At 39.9% G+C, this 22,476-nt stretch overlaps 1 protein-coding gene across 2 annotated transcripts in view; it reads left to right on the top strand.

Moving 5' to 3' along the window:
* The window catches only part of lrba (LPS-responsive vesicle trafficking, beach and anchor containing), an 856,602-nt gene that overhangs the window by 300,683 nt on the left and 533,443 nt on the right, over window positions 1-22,476 (top strand). For both annotated transcript variants that reach the window (XM_048526975.2, XM_048526966.2), the window contains exons 34-35: window positions 4,261-4,325; window positions 9,260-9,368. In XM_048526975.2, the coding sequence (XP_048382932.1) occupies window positions 4,261-4,325; window positions 9,260-9,368 (174 nt within the window). The remainder of the gene's footprint in view (window positions 1-4,260; window positions 4,326-9,259; window positions 9,369-22,476) is intronic.

Genomic DNA, 22,476 nt, shown 5'->3' with positions numbered 1-22,476 from the left:
TTTTCATTGCTTTCTTTGCTTTCTAGCAATGTATATTAATGACTAGGATAAGGAAAGCAAATGTCTCGTAGCCTTGTTTGCAGGTGACACAAAAGTAGATGGGAAGGCAAGTGGTGAGGATGACGCACAGAATCTTTGAAATGATAAAGAAAGTTAAGAGTGGGCAAAAATTTGGCAGATGGAAAGCCAAAACACCTGGGGATTTGGGCATCCTCATATTTAAATCACAAAAAGCTAGCATACAAATTCAGCAGTTAATAGGAAAGGCAACTAGAATGTTGGCTTTTATTTGAAAGAAAATGGAGTATTAAAATAGGAAAGACTTGCTAAAACTATACAATGTGCTAGTCAGACCACAGCTGTAAGACTGTGAATGTTTTGGTCCCCCTTATCCAATGAAAGGTATGCTGATGTTGGAGACAGTCCAGAGAGGGATCGTTACCTTGCTTCTGGGCATAGAGAAATTTTCTTGGAAGGAGAGGTTGAGTAGTTTAGGCCAGTATTCATTGAACTTCAGAAGAATGAGAGGCAACCTTATTGATGTGTGTGAGATTTTTAGATGATTTGATATGAAAGATTCAGAAAAGTTGCCTTCTCCTTGTTGGATAGTTTTTGACCAGAGGGCATAATCTCAAATTAAAAAGTCACCCTTAAGACAGAAATGAGAAGGATTTTCTGAGGGTGGTCAGTGTGTAAAATTCTTCACCACAGAGGGCTATAGAGGCTAGGTAGTTAAGTAAATCGAAGGCCGAGATAGACTTTTTATCAGAAAGGGAATCAAGGGTTCTGGGGAAGTGGCAGGAAGTGGAGTCAAGGATTATCAGATCTTGTTAATGGTAGAGATGAATTTGTTGGACTGAATGGCCTGCTTCTGTTTCTACATCTTACAGTCTTATTAGCACTCTATTTTTGTGGTTGTTTGTCTCACCGAGCTGGTTCATTGTTTGAACAGCCAACCAACTTAGTGAGCCAACCAACCACAAAATCCACAACCCAAGCTCCAAAACCTAAGAGCAGTCCATTGTACTTGTATGCCTGTGATTTCCCTGCAGGCAGGCTCTTTCACCATTTCTACTACTTGGAAGTTTATACAATACGACAGTAGTACCATCAGTAATGTTTTGCTTCTCAACTGTCACCAAATTTTTCTTTCTCCAACACCTTAATGACGTTCCTAACCAGTACCGCACCTATCTCCTTTCTCCTTCCCTGTATTTCAAAACACTTTACGTCCGCAATACTATGTGTCCAGTTTTTAACCAATGTTTCAATATTCACACCATGTTGCTGCGCAGCTATTTGTGAATCATACCTTATTCACCATGTGTTGGGCCTTTGTTCTAAATCTGTCTTTGTGTTTCTCATGGTCCCTCTTAATCTGCTTCTGTAGTACTAGCCAACATTCTCACTTCTTTGTGGACCCTATTCCTCCTCCCTGTTTTTACAGTTACTTGAATCATCCTGTTTGGACATGTTGTGACACACCTTTGCGGCAGGTGGGACTTGAACTCAGACCTTTTGACCCAGAAGTAGGGGCACTATCACTGTTCCTAAGACAACTAATGTGTGCTCAAATGATCATCTCATCAATGCCCTCTCCTTTTATACTTAACTTCAGTCACCATAATTAATATTCTAAAAGAAAAATGAGGCGTATCTGATTCATAAGACTGGATTTTACCTTACCTGATCAATGAGGTGATCACTGCGGTGGGTGGATGTGCTGAGGGGACTGGTGAGGTACAGAAAATCTGTACATTGGAACTCCCCTGCCAAGGCATGGAAAACCGAGAAACTGGTGGTTGTGAAATCATTGGTTCCCTGTCTGGGAGGCAGCCTGATTTGAAGGATGGTGGTAGGGACGAGAAATTAGAAGTTGTGCGGAGAAAGTCTGGAGAGATTGCAAGATCTTGCCAATGCAGGTATTCTGGATCTAGCAGATAATTGAAAAACTACATTAGTATTACAAAACTTAGAACAGCATTCTGAAGTGTACCAGTTCAGAGCAAAGTGGTTGCATTTCTCCTTTTATTGCATTTCTTATGAAAAGTATGCATAAACTTTCTGAATTGCTGTATAGTAACTCCTGTGTTGGTAGATACAGAAGAGTATATTGCACTAATTTGATAGGCTTTCATGATCTGGAGAAATGTTGTTTGTATATTTTAACCTGGTCAGGTTGTGCAAGAATATTGAGACCCTTATAAAGTTTGGTATCATGCTTCAGAATTTGTTAGGAATGGGTTAATTTTATCCATTCTGCTTTGAGTTAGTTCAAATTTAGGAATTTGTGGAAGCCGTGCACTTTTTTGACTTCCAGGAATGGGTTGCAGAATTCTTGACATTTTGTAAATCATGGATGAAGTCCTTTCTCATTAATACATGCCTTAGAGAAAGCTCCTCCATTTGTTGTGTGAAGATTGATTGTATCCAAGAGTGACTGCATTACTCTGAGTCTAACATTGATTAGTATTTGTCCTCTATGTATTTTTGTTTGAAGGACCCCCTTGGTGCCACCTTTTGATGTTTGTGTGTCCCCCACGCTGCTCATTGCCTCCAGACTACTGCACTCCCAATTCCCATATCTTGGTCATCCCTAACTTCTGCATCTGTACCTTAGCACAACATTTCCCTTTCCCTGTTCTCCAGCGACTCCCTCACTGCCAGCACTTCATTAACCTGCAAGCTGCTCCTACAAACACGTCTTTTTTCACCTGTGCTTATTGCTGGTAGGCTCCTCAGTAAGCTCATTAGCAGCCAGTGTGAAAGGAAAACAGCCTGTGATTCGAGAGGCAGCTTGTCACCATTTCCTTACGTTCTGTTTGTGGGGCTTTACTCTGTTTGCCTCTGACTGAACTTTCCTGGTTGATTTGAGAACTTTTAGAGATCGATTAGCCCTCTGTCTCCTATTGGTTTACTCAGAGGTCAGGACATACTTTTGCAAACCTTAGACAAAATGTGGAACAAATAGGTTGTTTAACTAAAAATGAGTGGCACTCAAAGGGGAAATGTGATACTTCTCTACCTTTTTACATCAAGGATTCAATTTAATTTAGAGTTGAACCGTAAAGCCTGTTTCCGTGCTGTATGACTCTTACCATTCTAATTTTGCACCTACCACCACCACTAAAGACACGGCTGCCTAAGGTGACAAATGTCAAAAAGTCTTTTGTATGTCATGTGTGTTAAGAAGCTTTGCATCAAGGTGGATAAATAGAGTTACGATACAAATAAGACATGATCTATTTAAATGGCGGAAGAACATCATAGGGCCTACTCCTGTTGCTGTGTTCCTAATATGGTTATTTTAGATATTGCATGATATGCTTCATCATTTGGTTGCTGTGTATTAACACACTTACAAATACAAAGGTAACATCAATGTTGCATCAGTGTTTTGTTTCCTAAAGTCTTTGAATTGGGAGTAAACCTTTAGTCTTCTAATTCAAGCAAGAATGCTAACCTGCTGCCAATGTTGTGTCCATAACTAAAAAGAATGGAGAAATAGCTTGTTTATTAAATATGAACACCACACAAAAAGAAAAAAGCATTACATTTCCTGTCTTTTTACATTGAGGATTCAATTTAACCTTGTGTGTACAGTTCCATTTTTTTGATTGTTGTTGTAACACCTAGATGAAGTGCAAATGTGCTTTAAAACATTTCTGAATAATATCAATTTACAATTTTGATTTCGCTATGAATTTATTGACTCAGTTAATTGTATCTTTTAACCTATCTCTTGGAAGTGCTAAAATATTATTTCCGGCACTTTAGAAGCATTAGTGGTCAAGTCTAAGGCTCTTACTTTGTTTTTTTTCCGGTACTACAGGGAGATGGCTACCTCAACCCTTTATATGTAGCACATCAATTGTTTTTGTTCTTGTAATGTGTGTACATAGTGTTGAAATATTAAGTTGGTCATGAAAGACATTGACCATTAAGCTTCTTCAAAAGCTATTAAAATTCACTTAAGATTTGATTCATCTGAGACTTATTTGGAAATTCTTTTTGGATTAGACTGTTCCTTGGTAATTGTGAGACACGGATAATGCTAAATTATATTGTGATAGTCTTTTTTAGATTGGCAATTTTTATTGTTGCTAATTATAAAGATTTATACAAATTTCAGTCAGTTGACTGCAGTGGTTTGAAGGCCATGGACCTTGTGGATCATGTTACAATCAGGTTTATTTTTGTGCAGTTATTTTGTGCATTTTTGTGAAAAACTCTGAATTTTTCCCCCAATTTTTATTACAGGAATGGCAGAACTCCATTCAGAAAAATGCTGGTCTTGCATTCATTGAGCTTGTGAACGAAGGAAGGTAATGGCTTATTTTAATAGATAAAGCTTTTTGTTGCAAAAAGTTATGCAACTTATTCTAATATATCCACGCACAGTATTTTCAGATTGCTGACTCTAGATTCAACTTCAGTCTTCAAAGTTTAACAATACCAGTGTTAATGAACATAAGAATTGTGATTTTTTTTGTCTTAGAGTAACTGCTGCTGAAGTTTTCAGCTGGGCAGATTTTCAGTGGACAAATTATTTTTATTTGAAACAATTGTCTGCATTCTCCCTGGGGGCGAAAAATGTATTCTATATCATGTAGTGTACTCCTGGGAAGTTAGTAGAGATTTTGATTTGTCTATTTTTGAAGATTATTTTCTTGTTCTTGTTTTCCAATTATGAGCTAGTGAACATGCTGGTACTTTGGTTATTTTTCTGTTTTTAAACTAAATTCAAAGAATTTCTATCCTTTAAAGGCAATTAGGGATACAAAGGAAAAAATACGTTGACGTTATTTATTCACTTAAATCTTTTGAAACTATTTGCTTGTTATCTTGTGTTGTATAATTTATTATGAAGTATACTTTGTGTAAACGTGTGGTTCACTATATTTAGTGAAATGCCTAAACCCCAACAATGGGATTTTTAAATAAAGGCCTGATTCTTCTGCTTGTGCAGTAGCGGTTTTAATTTTCCTTTTACCCATGTTGGATGAATTATTTTTGACAGCAGATAAGACTCCTTGCAAGGAAGTTGTTTAAATTAGTTTTTACTGATGGTTTATGGTGATGCTGGGGGACAACACTTCTGTTTTGAGGGAAATTAGGAGTTTTGCTACTGAATTTGATCCCAGGGGCCGGTGTCAACTAACAACGGTGTTAGGTTGCACTGGAAAGACATGGCTGTTATCGTTTTCATTATATAGCCCTGACCTGCTTTGACCTCTTGGAAGAGAATGGTTGCTCTGAATTTGGCCTTTGATGAATGTTTTATGAGCTCCGAGAACACAAGGATACTATGCACATCTGAGAGAGTTGGTAAGGTCTATCTGAATTTGATGTTAATCATTAACAAATCAATTAGTGATGTTGAAGTGTAAGCAATTAACAGCCATTTCTTTTGATGGTCTGCAGTAAGGAAGCACAGTAATATCTTGTTGAAAATTTGTGGTTAAACATTTCAGTCAGAAATTTTTAACTGCACTAATGGGATATCATAATAATTCTTAATTTCATATGTATAGATGACATAACCTTGTTTAGCTCATAGGAAGAAGACAAGGAACGCATAAGTTTGCACTTGCAATGCAACATCTGCTTCACAAAGAATTCTTCTTGTATTGATTTCTCATCGGATATTGTCCATCATGAGCTGCCCTAAAGAATGTGGTAGTGAGCTAGTTCTTTTTTGGACCACAGTATTTAAAGAACCTTTGGCAAAAAAGAGGGGCTATAGCATAATTCATTATGCATGCTAAACAGAAGTGTCATACTTTTGATACGGCTAAGTGATCTCCCACCCAACAGATCAGATCAAAGTTCTGCAGAAATTCTAAATCTAAATGTGAATGGTGGTTGTCAGTGAAACAACTAACCAGACGAGCAAGCTTCACAATCCTATGCATCTTCAATGATGGGAAAGCCCATCATGAGTGCAAAAGTCAAAACTGAAGCAATTACAACCATTCTTCAACCAGAATGTTGAGTAGATTGGCCGTCTTGGTGGCCTACTAAGATTCCTGCCATTGCAGATGCAGGTCTTCAACTAATTTGTTTCATGTCACATTTTATTATTTGTTTATAAGATGTAGACATTGCTCCTTCCTGTTTGCCCTGAAGAAGAGAATGTGAATTGTCTTTTTGAACCACTGCAGTCCTTGAGGGTGTGGGGACACCCACAGTGCAATTGAGAAGGGAGTTCCAGAATTTTGACCCTTCAATGGTGAAAGAATGGCAACCATAGTTTGAAGTCAGGATGTTGTGCACCTGGGAGGGAACTTTAGTTGGTAGTGTTCATATGCACCTGGTGGCCTTGTCCTTGTAAGTGGTAGAGGCCCCACATTTGTAAGGCTGTTATGAAGGGGATTTGGTGAGTTACTGTAGTGCATCTTGCTTCATATGGACATGGTCTGCTACATTATCTGGGGAATCATGAATAGTGCTGATCATTGTGCAGTAATCAACGAACATCTCCATTTCTGATCTATTGATGGAGGGAAGGACATTGATGGAATGGCTGAAGATGGTTGAGCCTACAACATTACCCTGAAGAACAACTGTAACAGTGCCCCTGGACTGAAATTATTAACCTCCAACAACCACCTCTCTCTGGTGCTAGTAGAGAGTTTTCCCATTGACTTCTTAGGTCTCCTTGAGGGCAGTCACTCGTGCCTCACCTTTGAAGTTCAGCTCTTTTGTTTAAACTTCGAAAGCATACTAGGAACAGCAGCAGACATACCCAGGAATGATGTGTCAACTTAGTAAACCAATAACACAGGATTACTTGCATGACAGACCTTGTAAACAACATGTGATAGAGGTATGGGATCCTTCAACCAACAAATTAGATCCAAATTTGGCAGTTCTGTCACATTCAGCATGGAATCTTGGTCTCTGTAAGTCCAGATAAGGCGCACACCCATCTTTAGCCAATTTGATTCACTCTACATGAATGGCTGAAGGACTGGATACTGCAAAGGTTAACAATGTTCAAGCAAAGTAACTGAATAATTGTGTTCCAGGAATAGTGCAAAATCACTGAGATGTGTCCTGTCCACAAAAAGTAGGGAAAGCCAACCTTGCCGATTACCTCTCTATTACGCTGTTCTGTATTATCAGCAAGTGATGAAACAGGTAGTCAACAGTGCTTTCCAACCTTATTTGCTCAATAATAACCTGCTTTCTGATGTTCATTTTGGGTTCCACTAGGGTCACATGGCTTCTGATGTCATTTCAGCCTTTGTCAAAACAAACATTAAACACACAACCCCAGAGGTAAAATGAGAGTGTCTTCTCTTAGCATCAAGGTAGCATTTTACCAAGTCTGGCATCCAGATGCTTGAGCATTTCCAAAGATAGTGGGAATTGGGAGAATCTTTCCACTAGTTGGAGTCATACTAAGCAAAAAAGATGGTGATTGTTGTTATTGAGGTTGACCATCTCAGGGTAGTTTGCTAGGCCCAGCCATCTTTAGCTGCTTCATCAATGACCTTCCCTCCTCCTCAAAGTCTGAAGTGGGAATATTCGCTGCTGATACCGTAAGGGTTCACCAATCATGACTCCTCCGATGTTGAAGTGGTCCATATCCAAATTCAGCAAATTCTGAACAATATCCAGATTTCAGTTGACAAAAAGCAAGTAACGTTCGTGTCACACAGATGCCAGGCAATAACCCTCTACAACAAGAAAGAACCTAAATGTCACTGCTTGACATTCAATGCCATCACTGTTAACAAACACCAAATAATGACTCTGGATGGGTCAGAGGCTAGGAATGCTGCTGTGTATAATTCACTTCCTGACTCCCCAAAGCCTGTCCACTACACACACGCACGCACATACCCCTACAGGAACAAGTTGGAGGCTATGAATCCTGTGGCAAATAACAAACACAAATCGGGAGTATAACTGAATCCTCTTCACTTGTATAGATCGGTGCAGCATCAGCGTCACTCAAAGATGTAATTGCCATCTGCAACCTTAAATATACACTCTTTTCACCCGTGATGCATCATTGCGGCAATGTATACCATCTGCAATATGCCCTGCAGCAATTTATCAAGGCGCTCCTGAACAGCACGCTCCTGAACAGCACTTTGCAAATGCATGACCCCAACTGTCTGGAAAGAGAAGGATAGCAGGGGCATGGGAAAGACATCACCGAGAAATTCCCCTTCAAGCCATGCAACGTCCACATTTCGAACTATATTGCCATTCCTTCTCGGTTGCTGGGTCAAAATCCTGGAATCCCCTTCCTACCAGTGTACATGGACTACAGTGATTCTGGAGGGCAGCTCACCAGCAGTTTAAAGCAAATAGGGATGAACAAGAAGTGCTAAGCAAGCCTAAGTGCCAACATCCATGGACAGATTTTTTGGAATCACATTCTTGGAATTGGGGATATTTTCTAACTGCATAATGTTCACAATCTCTTAGATACTCAGGGAGCCCATGCTTGCCTACATTCATGCTTTGGTTGTATGTTGAAATTAACCTTCAGCTCTTGAGTGGACCAGCTATAAACATTGTGCTTTGGCTACGAGTGCAGGCAGAATCTGGGGATACTGTGGCAAATAACTCATTTTGGCTTCTCAAAACAATTCAACCATCCATAAGGCACAAGTCAGCAGCGTTGTGGAATATTCTTTACTTGGGCAAATGCATCTCTGAAAATGCTCAAAGTTCAACACCATTCAAGGCAAAGTAGTCCGTTTGGTCAGGCCCCCATCTAATAAGATAAATATTTGCCGTCTCCTCCAACACTACACAGTGGTAGCATTCTGTACCATCTACAAGATGCAGTGCCGCAAACAGCCATAGCTCATTAAACAGCACCTTTCAATGCCAGTCTCCTCCATCTAGAATAATGAGGGGAGCATTTCCTTGGGAACACGTCACCTTCAGGTTCCACCCAAAACTCTCACTGAAAAGTATATTATTTCCAAGAATTGCATTTATTTTTCTGCTTGTGCTCGAGGGTGTTACTTGTTAAATAGGGAGAAAATACTATTCAGCTCAAAATTTTTAAAATGTGCATGTTATTCCTCAGGCTATTTTTTGATCAATAAATTTCACATTTTTTATATATTGACTATACACGAGTCAGACTGCTCACAAGATGAGCAATGTTAACGTAATTACAATGTTAGTATATTTTAAATGCCATGACTATTCACTAAAAGTTTATATTTTAATTGTTTTGCAACTTGAAAACTTGCTTCTGAGTTATGTTTTTTTTCCCCCTGTATAGATTGTTATGCCATACTATGAAAGACCACCTGGTGAGAGTAGCAAATGAGGCTGAGTTTATCCTGAGTAGACAGCGGGCAGAGGATATACACAGACATGCTGAATTTGAGGTAAGCTATAACTTGCCAGATACAAGCTATAATTTTCCTTGATATTAACAAACTAGCACAGTGTTAGCCACACAAATGGCTAGTTCTTTCAGGAATCTCTGGTCAAACCTATGTATTAAACCATTGTGAAAGGACAAAGGAAAACCCACATTGGAGAAATAATGTTTCTTAGTGAAAAAAATTCTGGCTACATTATTAGAATGCATATGATGATTCCTTCTAGGATGTGTTTGATTTGTGGAACTTGAAACTGAAATGGAAATTAAACTGCCAAATTGGAATGCCAGGAAAGTTTTACAACTTGAAAGCTATGTGCTATGTATATTGTTGAGCAGTGAAATGGAATATTGATGTTTGAAAGCAGTTGGACAGAAAATTCAAGGTTGATTGGAATGAACAATAGTTTGAGTTGAAAATATCTGCCTGACAGTAGCCTCAAGATACAGTGCTCAAAGTTGACACGCAGTATAGAAGCCACGAAGAGCAGAATAGAAGAAGAATCCTGAGCCTGCACATAAAAAGCAGACATCTCTCCCCCTCTAAATATGAAGAATAGACAGAAAAACCAAGAAAGCTTAAAAGAAAGAATTCATAGAGGACAATAGCTGAGTTCACCTGATTAACCATTAAATTGAAGTATGACTATCATACAGTCAATGGTCTATCTGCATTGCAAAAATCAAACGAATTGTGAGAAAATTAAATTTCCACTTTGTGGTCTGAACTTTTGTTTCAGATTTTTGTTTACCCTGTCTATATTCATAATATGTAGTATATGTATTAAATCATGTTTCTGACTGAATATTAATGGTGTGTTTGTACATTTTGAGAATTGAAGGTGTTCTGTTTAAGTTACATAAATTACAAATCCTTTCTTTGCTTTTGTTAATGTTAAGTATTACAATTAATAGTTACTAAAGCAACGTATTGTGATTTGCTTTTGTCCTGATCAGTCAATTTGGTACTATTTTGACCTGTTCCTGTTGCCTCATATGTTGTCTTATATGTACAATTTATTTGAGTACTACCAAAGTACACTTTTCTTTCATATATATTGAGGCAAGCTTTTAAATGAGATTTTTTTAAGTATGTAGGTGATCTGAAATTATCAATACTGCTTTGGTTGGGGCAGCTTAGAAGAGAGGCATGAATCAAAGATGATCAAGAGTCAGATAAATACTGTATTTGGGAAAATTTGTATACACTGCATAAGAAGCACAAGTTATTTTGTTCACATATTGAATTTTCTGCAGGGTATTGTTTTACTGTTGATTCCTTATGGCACCTGGTATTCACTGTAGTTTTCTTTCCGTGATATACGAATTAATCCTGTAATCATTGTGAAGAAATGTATTGCGATTGCCTTAATGATGTGACCTTAGTATTAATCTGTCTTCCCTATTGTGGTAAAAACAGAAAAAAATGGACGTTACTAGAAATACAGTGAAGTGAGACACTATCCTGCATTCTGACACTTAGCTTGCCTACTGTTCGCTGCCAGCTATTTCTAAAAATAGATTCTGGATACCTGTTCACAGGTTATGAGCTTTGCTGTTTAGAGTGGCAAAGGTTGTGGTGCGTCACCTTTAATGGCTGCTTTAGGATTTGTTGGATCTTGATAGACTTTTTATTCTTCTATTTTATAGAAAATAGGGCATTCATTTACTTAAGATTTTCTCCATTATACAATAGGACTGTTGTATAATTTTGCAGGTTACATTGGCTGGCAACAAGCTCGTTAAAATGCACCCACCTTTTGATTTGAACATTTGTGTTAAAACTACTCAGTATTATTCGAGGATTATTTGGGAATGCAAAGCAAACTTCTCAACGAAAAAATTCTTCTTCAGCCCTAATTGTCCAACTGTCTTTCCAACAATAGATGTGAAGAGCTCATGGATTTGTTTCTCTCTGCAATTGAGATTATTGAGTGAACTGTCTCTGGTATTTGCTTCCCAGAATTCATTGGGCTGAAATTTCTCTCAATTTCTTCACCGTCTGATCGCTGAACTTGTATCCTGCTGTAGTTTGTCTCCAGTTTCCCTGATATAAAACAAATTTTGTCCATCAAATCCAATTCCTGTTCCCTTGATGCTATTCTGCTAAACTGCTGACCACCCGACGACTTTTCCTAGTTTCTTGTTAGTTGATATAGATAATTGTATTCTTTCTCTCAAGGCACTTTTTCCCTTTTTCTTCAAAAGTAGTGTCATGAACTATTTCCTCAAAAAAAATCTTGATCCCAAAATTTACGCAAATTATCGCCCCACTCCTTTCCTTTTTAAAGTTCTAAAGTGAGTTTTCTCCATCCAAATCCATGCCTGTCTCTACCCTGACTTGTGCTTAAATCCCACCAGGTAGTTATCCATCACACTCTCAAAATAGTACGATGTAAATTTACAAATTACATTTCAGTGAGGTATGGTACACAGTTTTGCTTTTTCTGCAGCCTCTGACACAGTTGGCCACGTGATCTTCCTCAAATACTTTTCTATTGCTGATGAACTGGGTGGGGTACAACTTACTGAAGTAACTTGACAGAGACCAATATCCCACCACCAAGTCACCCTTTATTTACACAAGGAACGTCCTTCACGCTGATCCAACTCCCTCAGAGCTACAGAATGCCTGACACTCCTGTGCTTGTATGTCAGTCAGGACTCTCTGATTGATTGGATGAGATTTACAGCTCCATTCAAAGAACTCATGCTCTCTGAGGTCTGCCTGCCAAAATTTGTCACGATCACGACGTCCCTCCCCTTCTGAATCCAAGGACATAGGCTGGTTCTTTCTCCTGTAGCTCCTCCCTGAGCGTTTTAGCTCCAGGTATCGTGTTCTCCAACTCTGCCTCGGATGCAGGCAGTATGAAATGCACACTAGCTCCCTTCTTGCATCCAGAGTGTCTCGGAGGAAATTTATTCTTCAGGCGGCAAAAATGTTGAGGCAGCGACATTAGCTGTGTCCATCTCAGATTCCTAGGTCTCTTCAATTTTCAGCTGAGCGGGAGAACCAATGGGTTCCGATAGCCATTCTAATTGTTCTGAGGAGCCGGACACGTTTTATTCCAGCCCCATTTGCAAATTTGAAACTTTGATATGGTCCATGTGCTTGTTCAGAACCGTCACACCTACCTGAACTTTATAGATCACTGGGCCTTGACCTTGCGTCAATAACGCCTCTCATCCTTGCAGGGCCATTCCCATGGTTCCTACACCAAACTTCATCTTCCAAAGTAAACTATATCTCTCACTTAGTGGAGTCTCATGTCCAGTAATGGCATACCTGATGCTGTTTCATCCTCCATTACCGTCCCATCCCCCCCACCTCAGTCTGCAAGGTTCAGATTTAACCTGGTGCAGAGTCTACTCTGCTGGAGCTATGCCTGTAGTTTCATAAGGGGTGACCTTATAATCAAATAGGAACTGTTTTAGTTTGGCATTTAGCGAAGCTGTAGGCTGTTTCTTTAAACTTGCTTCAAAGTTTGGACTGCTCTTTCTCTCACACAGTTGGATGATGGACAGTATGGAGCTGTATGTGTGTCAAAGATCATTTGACTTTAGGAAATACTTCAATTCCCTACTGGTTACTGATGGCCCATTACCTGTGACCAAAATATCTGGGAGCCTGTGTATTGCAAAAGATGCGTTCTGTTTTTCTGTTATCGTCCCTGTGTTTAACGAATGAACTCTAAGCATATCTAACGACTTTGAGTGAACCTTCACAATGACTAAGAATATTGACCCCATGAATGGACAAACATAGTCAACGTATAACCGAGTCCAGAGTTTACCCGTCCACTCCCGCAGATGCGAGAGTACTGCTGGTAGTAATTTTTGTCTTTGTTGAGACTCTGGGCAGTAGCCCACCAATAGAGATGTCTACACCCAATCCTGACAACTAGACTAGCTGCTTGCCAGTGTATTCACTTTGGAAACCCCTGGTTGACCCTGGTGGACTTCGGCTAGTATCTGGCAGTGATTTTTGCTGGGGAAAATCACTCTTGCTCCCCATAATAATGTGCCATTCTCTAGTGTGATCTGATCTCACCAGGTTCAAAATGGTTTCAGTTCTGGTTGTGACAGCCCTTTGGTTTCATTCATCTCAACCACCTGCTTCAGTTTTGCTAGGATTGGACCTTGCAGCATTCAAAGCCTGATACTGTCAGCTGTGACTGGAAGTGCATACAGAAAATTTAAAACCATTGTGGACTCTTGGTGGTCGTACCACCGGTGGTGCATCTGCCAGTAGGAGGTGGCTCAATGCAAGCGCATTTGTTACTTGGCCTCCAGGACAGTGTTCCAATTTGTAATTATACTTATTAGGGCCCACCACTGAATTTAGCCTGAAGCTGGGGGATGGCACTGCCTTATCCTTCTTAAGTAGACCTAGCAGGGGTTTGTGGTCCATTATCATTACAAATTTGCTTCCGGACTCCAAATATGACCACTAATCCTTCCTTTTCTATCTGGAGTGTATTTATGCTCTGCAGAAACCAAAGTTTTAGATGCATATGCTGTTAGACATTCATCTCCACCTATGAGTTAATATTATCCCGATGCCTTACAGGGAGGCAGCTCGTGTCACTACCAGATCTTGCTTGGGATCATAGTGTGCCAACGTCTTAAGAGGGTGATTGCTGTTTTATCACTTCCCTGAAAACCATTGCTTGTGCAACCATTTCAAGAATGACCCTTTCTGTCACACTGTTGGATGATGGACAGTATGGAGCTGTACGTGTGTGTCAAAGATCATTTGACTTTAGGAAATACTTCAGTTCCCCACTGGTTACCAGGATGGAAGTTACCAGGATGGAAGTCGGCTTATGTATGAACTTTACATAATAATTCACCAGCCGAAAGAGTTCCACCAGACCTCGGCTCCAGTACAGACGTGGCAGTTGGGGCACCTCTGATTGCCCTCACTTTATCTTCCAATGGGTGTAACCTGGTCTTGTCGACTCTGGAGCCTAAGTAGGTCACTTGGAATGCTTTGAACACACATTTTTCCCTTCTAATTCTATGGCAGCCTGGGAGAAATATCTGAAGACTACGACCGAGTTCTCTAAGTGTTCCGCACTGATTTTTCCTGTTATTAGCATGTCACCTGGATAAATAGCCTCCTGAGCTAGACCTTGTAAAGTGTTTCCCATCACCTGCATGAAGAATTGCACAGGTTGAAGGTACATCAACAGCAGTCTCATATCTTGGTACAAACACTTATGGGTAAGCAACTGAACTGTTCCAAACAAGATATAAGTGGACTTTGAAGGGTGCACACTATCCTGGATTTCAGTCCATGAGTTCTCTTATTCAGTTAATGTCTAGTGGGACTCTCTTGCTGCCTTGAGTTCACGTACTGGCAGCAACTGCAATGGCTTGCATCCCCGAATCCTTAAGAAACTTTTAATTGTTTGTCTGAGGCTTAAATTTGCTGTGGGCAGACCTAAATCCCTCTGTTCAGGATATGGCCTGATTGAGGCTATGCAATTGCCTTCACTAAAGTGGTGTTCCCTAAGCTGCATTGCACTGGTCAGGATGTCCACTTCCAACAGTGTACCCTGCAACTCATATACCCCTCATGCTGTTTTTCCCAATGATAAAGCCAATCGTAGTGCCTGTTTTGAAGTCCAGTTGGGCTTCATTAGTCGGCACTTTTGAATGGTGACGTCATTAATCCCACGTACCAAACGATCTTTCAGCATCTCTTTAAGGTTAAACAAAAGTCGCATGCTTCTGCCAGTCGTCTTAACCTCGTCAAAAATCCTGACACATATTCTCATGGTTCTGCAATTGTCAAGTAAAATCGATAGCATCTCCAAATTCGAGGTGGCTTGGGGTCGTAATATTCCTTAACTGAATTTGTCAACTCATGAAAGATTTTAGCATCTAGTGCCTCAGGGAAAGTTACGTTCTTAATAACAAGAAAATGTTGAGGGTCTGCAATCTGCCAGAAGAATTATTTGTTGCTTTTAATCTGCCCAATTTCATTTTCTTGGAAAAGACATACCGTGTCCTGTCCACATGCTGGGCCGAGTCTTTAATGGCAGGATTGAACAGATCAAGTTTCCCAAACAATGTCACAGTGTCAGAAATGCTTATCCCAACTCAAAGATGTCTGTTGGGAGGGAATTTCTTCAGGAGCATGGTGTATTTTTGTTGCCACTGAAATAGCTCCACAAAGGGGTATCCCATCATCATGTCTTGCTTTATTTACACATGGGAAGTTCTTGACACTGATCCGGCTCCCTCAGAGCAAGTTCTCAGAGACAGATGTCTGACATTCCTACTTTCATCTGTCAGCCAAGGCTCCCTGATTGGACAGATTAACAGACCCAGTCAGGAAACTCATTCTCGGAGGTCCACTTAGCTGACATCAATCCAATCACCATGTATCTGCTTCCAATTTCATTTAATTGTTGTCATAGTATCGCCTGCAGTATCTTTCCTTCTTACTCTTACATTGTGAGCATCTCTTTCAGCCAAAGATGTCTTTTTCCCTCCAGTTTCTTGTCAACCCTTTTGTGTCATCATCTGACAGCATAGAGCTTTTGTTTTTGAAATTACACTGATCACATCCAGCCCTAGCGCATCATGGCTGCTTTTGAGCCCTTCACATGGAAAGTGGAAATGTGTGAAAAGAATAGCAGTGGTGTGAGGTTAAGAAAAAGCTAGCAAGGAGGGTGTGAATCTGGAAGTTGTAGGATCTAATGATTGATGGCTTAAAGTTGACAGATCCCAGTAGGAGGCTGAAGAAAAGGAACAAGAGATAAGAGTGACTGCAGTAAAAGGACTGAGTGGGTTATAGCTCATAGAAGAGTTGAACTGAGAAGGGAATATGGAGAAAGTAAGATGATGGGAGAGGAATGGATGTGAGGAGCAGTAGGAATGGGTGCACAGAAAGAAAGGGGAGAAGGATAGGCAGTTGTAACATCACAGCGGAGAGATGTGTTGATGGAGTTAAGGAGGTCACTGTGTCTGCACAGACTGTCTGAGAAAGCATTTCATTTGAATCCATTCTACTCAATCCTTACCAATTTTTCCTTTTCAAATAATAGTCTAATTCCCTTTTGAATATCTTGATTGAGCCTTCTTCAAATGCACTGCCAGGCAATGTATTTTACATCTTAACCACTTGATGTTGAAGAAGTTCTTTCATATAACCTTTTTGTTCTTTGGCCAATTGCTTTAAATTTTACTTTCTTGTTCTCAATTACTTTGCAAGTACGAGGAACAACTTCTCCCTATTTTCTCTGTCTAGACCCTTTTACAATTTTGAATTAGATCTGCTCTCAGCCTCCTTTTTCATGTTTTGAAAAAAAAACCTCCTCCAGGCTTTTACCTTGATAACTGGTTAGAGATGAAGAACTTCATTCTCATTTCTGCACCCTCTCTAATGCCATCACTTTCTTCCTAAAGGATGTCCCCTTCCTAAGTTAAAGAACCATGTGGGGAAATGTCCTGTCAGCAAGATGCACATCAGAGAATGAAGAGGTGAACAGCACACAATGACACACAACATACAGTAGTGACAGGTGAAAAGTTAGATATGTGACCACATAATGACAACATTGATTTATTATGAATATGAGGCTTATGAAACACAAGCTTAGAATATAAATTTGAACAGAAAAGTGACATAAATCCAGCATGGAAGGATAACATTGATATGCAGGGCAACGTATCCAGTGACCTTGATCAATGGTTTCGTGAATCTTATGGCTTGGGTATTTTCCTCATCAAAGGAAATGAGGAGAAAATTCATTGAACTTGTTAAGGCTGGTAAGTGAAATTCAGATAGGTACCAGAAAAAAAAAGAAGTTCAGATGTGTGCATGGAGATGGAAACAAGTTTATGGAATGTGAAAAGAAAATGAGTTCAGGCATTAGAAGGAAGAGGGGAGAAGCTCAAATGAAGGGTGACGTTAAGATAGAGAAATTTATTCATACAAAGGAGGAAATTTTTATCTGTTTTGTTAATAAAGAAGGGCCCATAACCTTTACAGTCTCTAGGGCTGTTTAAATATAGTAATTTTTGACTGGGAAAGAGAAGTAATTAAAATTGCTGATTCCGATTGCTGATGCCAGAATTTATGTACACTTCAAAGTCTGCCAAAAAGAGCATTTTCTTACAGGGTGGGGGCGTTGGTAGCACAGCTGTCATCGATTGCCCATTCCCAGTTGGCCTTCAGAAGGTGGTGGTGAGCTACTTTCTTGAAATGTTGCAGTATGTGTTGAAGATAATCCCACCATACTCAATTTACCATCGTATGAGGTGGAACTTTCCAGGATGTTCACCCAGTGATGAGAGAATTATGACGTCATATGATGGGTGACTTGGATGGAAGTCTGGAAGAGGTGGTCTCATACTAGCGAGTTTTGAGAAGATTTGTAGCTCAGGTTGAGGTTCTGTATGTGAGTTTGCTTGCTGAGCTGGAAGGTTAGTTTTCAGACATTTTGTTTGTTTGGGTTTGTTGCTGAGGAATCGGTGGACTGTGTTCATAGGGTACATAGGGCAACAAACCCAAACAAACAGACAAAACGGGTTCAGAAACCATAACCACTCTCCCCTACATCAAAGACATTTCCTAAATGACTGCCAGACTACTCGGACCTCTTGGCATCAGGGTAGCCCACAAACCCACCAACACACTAAAACAGCATCTAATGAACTTAAAAGACCCTATACAGACAACAAACAAAACAAACGTCATCTACAAAATACCTTGCAAGAACTGTGACAAACGCTACATTGGACAAACAGGCAGAAAGCTAGCCACCAGGATACATGAACATCAACTAGCCACAAAACGACATGACCCACTATCACTCGTATCCTTACATACAGATGAGGAAGGACACCACTTTGATTGGGACAACACGTCCATCCTAGGACAAGCCAAACAGACACGCGTGAGAATTCCTAGAAGCATGGCATTCCAACCGGAACTCATCAACAAACACATTGATTTGAAACCAATCTACCATCCCCTGAGAAAAAGAACAGGAAATGACATCACCAGCGCAGGAAATGACATCACCAACCCAAGGAAACCTAACCAGATAAATAGAAAGCAGGACATAACACCGGCGCTTCGTCGGAGACTCACTGACGATGTTACCTAGAATGGTGACGAAACGTCTGAAAACTAACCTTCCAGCTCAGCGAGCAAACTCACATCTAGTGGTCTCATACGCTTGAAACCTTTGTCCTTACCATTGTTAGTGGTTTTGGGTTTGGTGGATGATGTTGAAACAATTGTCTCATGTCATAAGTTTTACAGTAGAGGATTTATATATTTATGTGTCTTCAGTTTTCCCTTTTCAACTCAACTGATTGAAATTGACAATTGATATATTTTTAGAGATGAGTTCATACTCACCATTAAAATTAATTATTTTCATACGAGGTCATTCAAAGTGAGCTTTCACAGAAACAAACTGAATTGTGAACATGAGCTCAAATCGAGAACAAAGCATTTGAAATGAGCCTTTAATTTACTTAGTTGTTCTGTATATGTGGCATTGCAGGGCTCTTATCCAGTTAGACGTTTTTTGAGTGGTCTTTCTTAAATTGCTGAGCTTTCTAGCTTGATGTGTTTTTGTTGTTTTACAAATCCTTTATCCTTTGAAGGATTTTATTCAAACTGTGTTTGATGATCTTTGGTAGGTATTTATCCAGCTTATTCAGTATTCTTTAATTCTTCCTTTACAAGTATTGCACTTGTGTTTGTAAAATATTTATGAAGGTTGTCTTGCCGTTGGTCCTAGATCATGTCAAATTTGGCTATGTTGTGAGTATTGTTTTAAGCTTAAAACAAACTTGCTGTTCCCACAGGTGTATGACTACTTCTATTGGCAAAATACTGTCTTTTATTTGCCATTATAGGGCTCAGATGAGAGTTGCCTTTCATGACATCCTGAACAACCTGGTTATGAAAGTAGACATATTACAAAGATTAACTCACTCTGGACTGGCTGGGTAAAATTCCTGTTATAAGTGTATCTCAATTTGCAGATAATTTCTTTATCTTGTCATAAGATAACCTTTTCCCTGCTAATGTGTTCTGGTGGTTTATCAAACTCTATAATTTACTTTACTTTCTTTTCCTTTTCTTTGCAATTCATGCACACAGCCATTTAAATGTATGAAATATAGTTTCATTTGTTTCATAGGCAAATGTAACATCCAGTTTAATTACAGCTCTCATAGTCAAAGAAACAAATGTGTTCTATCGTCTGTTAATGAGTTTCAGTGATGCTTACAGTTTTATTTTTCATTGCTATCCTTTCTCAATTGTGTCAGTTCTACACAAGTGGCAAAAGTCCGGCCAACTCCTAGGACAGCCCCTTAGAACTCCTACAAGGAGAGATTGCTGAAAAGCTTGACATTCTGCCTTTGAAGTCTTTTGAACAATGGCATCCACAACCTTGAAGGCAACTGTCCATGCGTGACAATGAACTAACCCTGCTTAACCATACTCAGACTTCCGGTGGAGCTGCTTTCTCTGCAATAGAAGCTGAGGCTTTAACCATCGAATGATGGTGCATTGTGATTGGTATTTGTGAAAACTTGGTGCTTGATTCTGCATGTTCCTCCATATTGAAAATACACTTCATGACAGCCTTCTTCAGTATCAGACATTTTGCTGAATACACCCAACAGATCAAAGGACAAAGAACGCTACAGCACAGGAACAGGTCTTTTAGCCCTCTAAGCCTACACTGCCACATTTTGCCAGCCTTATCCTTTTGCCTTTTCTTGACCCATCAAACTCTGTGCCTGATTTCTCTGCAGGAAAAGTGTGCACCATCATCTGCAAAAGTTGTGACCTCCCCTAACCTTGCCTGTCTTCCTGCTTTGGCTTTCTTGTACCAGGTGTCTTAGCATGGACTGATTCTGTTTCTGTGCTAATCTCAAAGATAGTTGCAATGTCATCAACACTCTCTTCTTGCCCTTCCTGCACTGCCTGGTGAGATTGCACTCCTTGCTTATCTGAAAGAAAAAAGTAAAAATGATTGTGGTTAGGAAGGAGGAGGAAAACAAGGTAATTCAAGGGAATAACTGATTGGAAGTTAGAAGCGATTATAGGTTGAATGGGAAATGTATTGAGAGATATTAATCAAATCATACGTTTTAAATTTTCAGTACTGTTGACATTGTCTCATCCCATCTGATTGTATATGTCCCCTGCAGTATAAATGTTGCTGAGTTGATGAGATTTTGCATCTTTGGATCAGTTGGTTGAGAGTTAAAGCCTCACAACTGAAAATGAGCAATAATCTGGCTGCTCTGGTTTAATACTAGTTGAAGAAGAGCATGTTTCTTCCAATGTTTCTTCCCCAAACTAATATATACAAAACTAAGACAACAAAATGTGAGGCTAGATGAACACAGCAGGACAAGCAGCATCTCAGGAGCACAAAAGCTGATGTTTCGGGCCTAGGCCCGAAACGTCAGCTTTTCTGCTCCTGAGATGCTGCTTGGCCTGCTGTGTTCATCCAGCCTCACATTTTGTTGTCTTGGATTCTCCAGCGTCTGCAGTTCCCATTATCTCTCATATACAAAACTAGTCAGCTTTTTAGGCTCTGGAATGATATCAAAAGTGAACAAATACAGTAATGTATGAGATCAGTTATTGCACTTTTTAAAGATTGTAACTTGAAACCTTGAAACAAAGTTAAAACAATGCATAAACACAAGTGATAATGGGGACAGCAGATGCTGGAGAATCCAAGATAACAAAGTGTGAAGCTGGATGAACACAGCAGGCCAAGCAGCAGCTCAGGAGCACAAAAGCTGACATTTCGGGCCTAGACCCTAGAGAGGGGGATGGGGAGAGGGTTCTGAAACAACTGCACCTCCCAGTCGCGAACCATTTTAACTCCCTCTCCCATTCCTCAGACTACATGTCCATCATGGGCCTCCTGCAGTGCCACAGTGATGCCACCTGAAGGTTTCAAGAACAGCAATTCATATTCCGCTTGGGAACCCTGCAGCCCAATGGTATCCATGTGGACTTCACAAGCTTCAAAATCTCCCCTTCCCCCACTGCATCCCAAAACCAGCCCAGTTCTTCCCCTTCCCCCACTGCATCAGAAAACCAGCCCAGTTCGACCCCCACTGCATCCCAAAACCAGCCCAGCCTGTCTCTGCCTCCCTAACCTGTTCTTCCTCTCACCCATCCCTTCCTCCCACCTCAAGCCGCACCTCCATTTCCTACCGACTAACCTCATCCTGCCTCCTTGACCTGTCCGTCCTCCCTGGACTGACCTATCCCCTCCCTACCTCCCCACCTATACTCTCCTCTCCACCTATCATCTTTTCTCTCCATCTTCGGTCCACCTCCCCCTCTCTCCCTATTTATTCCAGAACCCTCTCCCCATCCCCCTCTCTGATGAAGGGTCTAGGCCCAAAACGTCAGCTTTTGTGCTCCTGAGATGCTGCTTGGCCTGCTGTGTTCATCCAGCATAAACATGTGTTTATTTTAGCTGTGACATACATATTACATTTTAGTAGGGAGGTTCATGAATTATGTTATATTTATATATCTGACTTAAAATGTCATCATCAGAAAATAGTAACAGAATATTCATGCATTGTTGATTGCATAGATAAATGCTTAAATGAATGCATCACAACTGATTTAGTTGGTTTTGTAATCAATTTTGGTAATGAATCAACTTGTAAGACAAAGCACTTTGTGCCTCAAAATCTTGACAATATAATTGACTTATGAATAAAAGTAGTGATTCTGATATCGTGAAATAATTGTTAGTGATTTGCACTTTGTAAATGTTTTGGACTAATCAAATATACCACCAACGCAGCCATTAGCAATGATATGATATTGAGTAAACCTTCATATAAAACATGAAAGAAGATGAATAATTAAACAGATAAATAAAAACTTTGTTTCTGTTCTGTCAGGGTTCATATACACTTGGAAGCTGATAGAGGACCAAGTGATTTAAAAGCGTTTGCTTAAAGGATTCATAACATATGCTAGCTGGAAAGAATTGAGTTATCTCTGCTGTGGAGAATAAGTTATTGTAGCAGTAGCTGACAGAGATGAAGATAACTGAAGGAAATTCAATTACCTTTTAGTGTTT

This window comes from Stegostoma tigrinum, chromosome 1, assembly GCF_030684315.1.
Source record: "Stegostoma tigrinum isolate sSteTig4 chromosome 1, sSteTig4.hap1, whole genome shotgun sequence".
Classification (NCBI taxonomy): domain Eukaryota; kingdom Metazoa; phylum Chordata; class Chondrichthyes; order Orectolobiformes; family Stegostomatidae; genus Stegostoma; species Stegostoma tigrinum.
This window is presented reverse-complemented; position numbering and strand designations above follow the sequence as displayed.